General features: G+C 43.6%; 1 protein-coding gene across 1 annotated transcript; it reads left to right on the forward strand.

Moving 5' to 3' along the window:
- Positions 1–3,432: 3,432 nt before the first annotated feature.
- LOC310830420 (olfactory receptor 4Q3-like) lies at positions 3,433–4,398 on the forward strand (the record flags this gene model as incomplete). The annotated part of the gene is made up of 1 exon (XM_083710204.1): positions 3,433–4,398. One exon carries the CDS (start codon positions 3,433–3,435, stop codon positions 4,396–4,398), a length of 966 nt encoding a protein of 321 aa, XP_083566330.1.
- Positions 4,399–5,843: the final 1,445 nt, after the last annotated feature.

The following is a 5,843-nucleotide window of genomic DNA, read 5'->3' on the forward strand; positions in this document are numbered from 1 at the left end:
TGAATGCTCCCATCTGAGTATCAAGGAGGGACACTGCACAAACATTTTGCATTGCATCTAATGTTAGTCATACTTGAAAAAGACCGGTTGGAATTAATAGTGATGACTAACTTAGGGCTATTAATTTCAATGGGTCCCCTCTGAGTATGACTAATGTTGAAGGAAGCCCTTTCCCTGAAGTAGTATGTGTGAGCTCCATTTCTGCTAGTGAAAATAACGCTGCTGCCATCTTGATCATAACTGCTTTATTAAATTGCTCAGTTTTACTGTTTCATTGGAGTGTTGCTGAATGCAATTCATGGCAGAGTTGAAAACACATCAAACAACCCGGAAGAAAGGGTCACGAAAGAACAAGTTTGAAGGTTTTATTTGTATATACAGTGATACCGTGCGTTACAGACGCTTCGGGTTACACGTTTCCAGGTTTCGGACCTTCCGAAACCTGGAAGTACCGGAACGGGTTACTTCCGGGTTCCGGCGCTTGCACATGCACAGAAGTGCCGAATCACGACCCGCACATGCTCAGACAAGGTGCTGTGGGTTGCAAACGCTGCGGGTTGTGAACGTGCCTCTCGCATGGATCACGTTAGCAACCTGAGCGTCCACTGTATGTCATGATCAATACATCGGAGATGGGGCAGTATTGGATACATCCTCTTGAGATTGGCACAGTGGTATATTGGGTTAACTATAGTGGTATCTCGGGTTAAGAAGTTAATTCGTTCTGGAGGTCCGTTCTTAACCTGAAACTGTTCTTAACCTGAAGCACCACTTTAGCTAATGGGGCTTCCCGTTGCTGCTGCGCTGCCGGAGCACAATTTTTGTTCTCATCCAGAAGCAAAGTTCTTAACCCGAGGTAATATTTCTGGGTTAGCGGAGTCTGTAACCTGAAGCCTATGTAACCTGAAGCATATGTAACCCGAGGTACCACTGTACTAAAGTCATCTGGGTTTTTAAGCTGAGGGTGTTTTTCTTTCCTTCCCACTTCCCACTTCTGAGAAAATGCATAATCTGGCATAATGGGAGCAGGAAGTCCCTGGGGTCTACATGGAGACTATGAAGGAGGAAGCCAACAGATAGTGCCCCCCAAGACTCATTGTGAAGTTGGAAGGGAGGCATGTGGAGGCTGGCTGAGGGCAGATTATGGTTGGTAGGACAGTGCCTCATTGCTCCTCATGGACTAACGTCCATCACATCTCACTGGTTCATTCTTAAGGGAGATGTGAGTTCAAATCCCAACTCAGTCATGCTGCGCCCACTGGGTTATGTAGGTTATTGTCCTTGGGCCATGCTAGCTCACGGAGTTGTTGTGAAAATGAGATGGGAACATTGGAGACCCTTGAAAGGTTCTGATACAAAACAAATAAAACACACCAATATTTACTAGCATCAGATCTTCTCCCAAGTGGGGCGGGGGAAGCCCAACATATTATGCAGAAGATAAGATCTTTTAAAACAGCTTCTAAGCCTCTTTGATTTTTAATTAAGTCATTTGGGACCACACAGCAGGCAGTACACTCTCTCTAGGCTGCTAGCAGCATCAAGAAGAGTTAATCCATGTTTATACACATAGGGTGGGAACCAAAGACATCTGTTGCAGGAGTAGTATATAAAAGGAAACTCCAAGATTTGCCACCTCTTTGTTCCAAAATGGTCTGGAAGAAATTGGAAGAAAGTGCTCATTCTTACTCGCATTCTCAATATTCACAATTGCATGAAGGATTCCCACACACACCCTACTCAGGTTCTCAGTTTTTCCTCACCACCATCCACCCCCACAAATGAATCCTGGAGATAATCACCATCCAACCATCCATCCAACCAACCAACCAACCTCCCCCCCCCCTTTCTCCTTTTGTCCACGTAAATACTTTTAAAAGATCACAAAAGTTGGAGAATTCAGGATTGCCTTGGAATAATGTGTTGATAGCAGAGATTGAAGGAGGTATGGACACTGGATTGCCTTCTATTGATATGAAAGTGACCATGGTAGTTATTTCTAGCAGCGCCATGACTCTTGCATCCAGTCATTTTGTTATCATAGTTATCAGCACAATACTGTTCAGAAGTAAATCCCGCTGAGTTCTGTGGTAAGTTGATTTAGGATTGCAGACTATGTCTCTTCTCCTTGACCCTGCAATGGGAATTTATTTTTATTTATTTATTATTGTTTTTACCCTGTATTTTACTTTGTGAACCACCCTGAGATTTTATGATGCAGGATTGTTTATAAATCTATAACGATGATGATGATAACGAATTCGTAGTCATAATTTAAGTTGTTGTTAATGAGATTTTGGATCTGTTTTCTATTTGCAGCTCCCAAAGTGACTTGCAAGCAAGAAAGACCAACACAATTACAGTAATAAAAATAGGAAAAACTAGAAGAATGATAACAGTAGAATCCTTAGCATGTAAATTCCAAAGTGTCGTTGAACACAACAGAACTATGCAGACTTCTTTGAGCTGAGGTCCATTTAACATAGTGAGACATACTTCTGAGGAAACATGTATAGAACTGGGCTTTATGGACAGCAGAAGAGAACACCACCATTTCTACCATAGTAGTAACTCACTTGCCAAAAATACATAATTCCCCACCTTTTAAAAGAAAAAAGAAAAAACTGATAAGCTTTTATCTACATCTAAAACTCCAGTAATAAAGAAACCAGATCTGGTCATTGCTGTGCCCGATATTATGGATAGTCTTAGTTGTATGCACCCCAAAATTTTGCTATAGACAGAACTTGACATCCTGAAAACTCTCAGTTGTCTTTCACAATCTAGTTTCTAGATCTCAGTATTGTAAATATATGCTTGAAATGCTTAGTGGCATATCAAAGGTGATATTCTACTGTCAGGGACTGGGTTTCTGCACTCTATAGTCTTACCCAAACTCTTTATGCATAGCAGAAACAAAAGGAGTGTTTTTCTGTATGTGTGTGTGGGGGGGGTGTAAATCAGCAAACTCATTAATCTGCCAGGTATAGTGCTGTTTTAAACAGAGTCTTTTTCTTAAAGAGATGAATATCACTTTGAAACAGTTTGTTGCATGCAGTAACTTGGGAATAAAACAGAAGAGATAGGACTAAGGACAGGTCCTCCCATAAGGCAAAGTGAGGCAGCCTGATGAAAGGGCATAGCACTCATTCTACCCTATGATTGTCATTGAATCCCCTACATTTCCTGCTCCGTATCTCTTAAGTTCTCCTGCACCCCTCAGATTTGGTGGAAGATATTGCCCCACCACCAGTGCTGAAACAAGATTCAACAGCCAGCTCAGTCAGATTCTGCCTATGGAATGGGCGATGCCCTCATGTCCTTCCCACCAGGCAGCAAAATGTATTGGGTTGTCCCTATGAACATGGGCTGAAGGAATATTACCACCTTATGCCAATTCTCTCTGTCTCTCCTACTAGAATCACCCTCATCATGAATGGAAGCACGATTTCAGAGTTTATTTTGCTGGGCTTCTCTGCCTCCCGCCCTTCCCAGATCTTCTTTTCTGCCATGGTGTTTGCCTGTTACACCATTGTCGTTCTGGGCAACCTGTTGATCATAGTGACTGTGATGTCTGAGACACAGCTACAACACATCCCCATGTACTTATTTCTCGCCAGTCTGAGTCTTGCGGACATGTCCCTCAGCTCAGTAGCTGCTCCAAAGCTAGCTGCAGATCTGTTGAACTGTGGCCATAACATTTCCTATGGGGGCTGCATGGCCCAGATCTTCTTCCTCCATGTCTTTGGTGGTGCAGAGATGCTCCTCCTCACCCTCATGGCCTACGATCGCTATGTGGCCATCTGCCACCCACTAAGGTACACAGTCATCATGAATAGCCAGTGCTGCCTCAAGCTTCTCATGCTCTGCTGGGCAGGGGGCCTCATTCATTCCACCATCCAGATGGTCTTGATTGCCCACCTACCATTCTGTGGGCCCAATGTCCTGGACAACTTCTTCTGCGATATCCCAGAACTGATCAAGCTGGGCTGTGCAGACACATATGCCTATGAGATCCTCATGGTAGTCAACAGCAGCTTGCTAACTCTGCCATGCTTTCTGGCCTTGCTCCTTTCATACATCACAATCCTGACCAGCCTCTGTGGCCATTTCAGACAGGGCAGCGGGAAGGCTCTGTCCACCTGCAGCTCCCACCTGACAGTGGTCTGCCTCTTCTACGTGCCCTGTGCTATTGTGTATCTCAAGCCCTTCTCTAGCTCCCACACCAACAAGCTGGCCTCTGTGTTCTACGTGGTGGTCACACCTGCCCTCAATCCCTTCATCTACACCCTGAGGAACCAAGAGGTAAAGGAAGCCATGAGGAAGTTGAGGCTCAACTGTAGACTCCTCCTGGTGCCTCAAAGGAAGCAGATGTGTCAAAGGAACTGTTGTACTTAAGAGACATCATAACCAATCTGACTTCAAACAAATGGAGCACCACTTATGAACATTCATTTTGCTTGTGAAATGCATATACAGTGGTACCTTGGGTTCAGGTTACAAATTCCGCTAACCCGGAAGTAGTACCTCAGGATGAGAACGGAAATCGTGTGGTGGCAGTGCGGTGGCAGCGGGAGACTGCATTAGCTCAGATTAAGAACAGTTTCAGGTTAAGAACGGGCCTCCAGAACAAATTAAGTTATTAACCCGAGGTACCACTGTAATCATATTGAAAGGCATCAGAGGCAGCTTGTCCTTCCTACTTCAGTACTCTACCAGCCCTGTTTCCTCCTCTTCCCCATCAATCTCAGTCCTATCCTTATTTATCTGTTCAACTTGTCTTTCTTTAGTTTATCATACAAACACCGTACTCTACCAAACTTTTTTGCTTGTTTTCCAACCCTTTTTCATTCTATTCAAGTTATTGAATCCTATTCCTTATTGTAAAAATAAAACAACATATATATTTTTGGCTGTGTTTTAATGTTAGTTAGTTGCTTGCACAGTGTCACTCCCAGTATTCCTCCCTCTCCGCACCAATCTTGGCCCTTGTTGGTTAGGTTTGAGCTTCATCAAGACAAGTAATGCTACAGTCCCTAGAGTAGTTTAACAATCAATGCATCTTCCCAGGGAATTGTCACTGTGAGATGGAGTCTCTAAGCACTCTTAATGGACTATAGTTCCCAGGATTCGTGGAGGGGGAGTCATTACTGTTTATAGTGGTATGATACTACTTTAATTGTATAGGGCAGATGACATTTACATGGCTGGACTGTAAGCTGCTGCACAAAGTTAAGAGTCACATCCATGTCTGTATCTACTCTTTGCCTATGCTAGCACCCATCACTGACACAGGACCCCTAAAAGGGAGGAATATGAAAGCTGGAATGGAAAAGTTTTCCCACCTGTTCTCTTTAGTTGTCCTTCCCAGCTAATGGAGAATGTTGATGATCAAGGGTTAATGATAGAAAACAAAGCTCAACATTCCAGGTTGGTATTAGCAAGTTTGCTGCAACAGGGTCTTGTTTGCTTGCCTTCTTCATATAAAACCTTACTGATGTGGAAAGCAGGTATAAAATGTTGTTCGTCTAGATCCACAAACATTTATGTGTCACAGGCAGATGGGACTGACCAGGACCTTTGATGACCTTGATGACCTTCAGCTATTATGGCTGTTCTCACTGATTACCACAGAAATGAAATATACTGTACTGTAAATTCTCTTCCTTCTCCAGGCCTTCCTTTATAGGCTGGGGGGTCACAGCCCCACCCCTAGGACCACCCACAAACATTGAGTATTGAGCAACCAGGATTGATGATGGGTTCTATTGGCATAGAACATAAAGCATTCAAAGTGACTGCAGGGTGTCTGTACAAAGTGACTACTATGGATGTCTGTGCAA

Source organism: Podarcis gaigeae (assembly GCF_964106915.1).
Source record: "Podarcis gaigeae genome assembly, chromosome: 13".
Lineage (NCBI taxonomy): Eukaryota > Metazoa > Chordata > Lepidosauria > Squamata > Lacertidae > Podarcis > Podarcis gaigeae.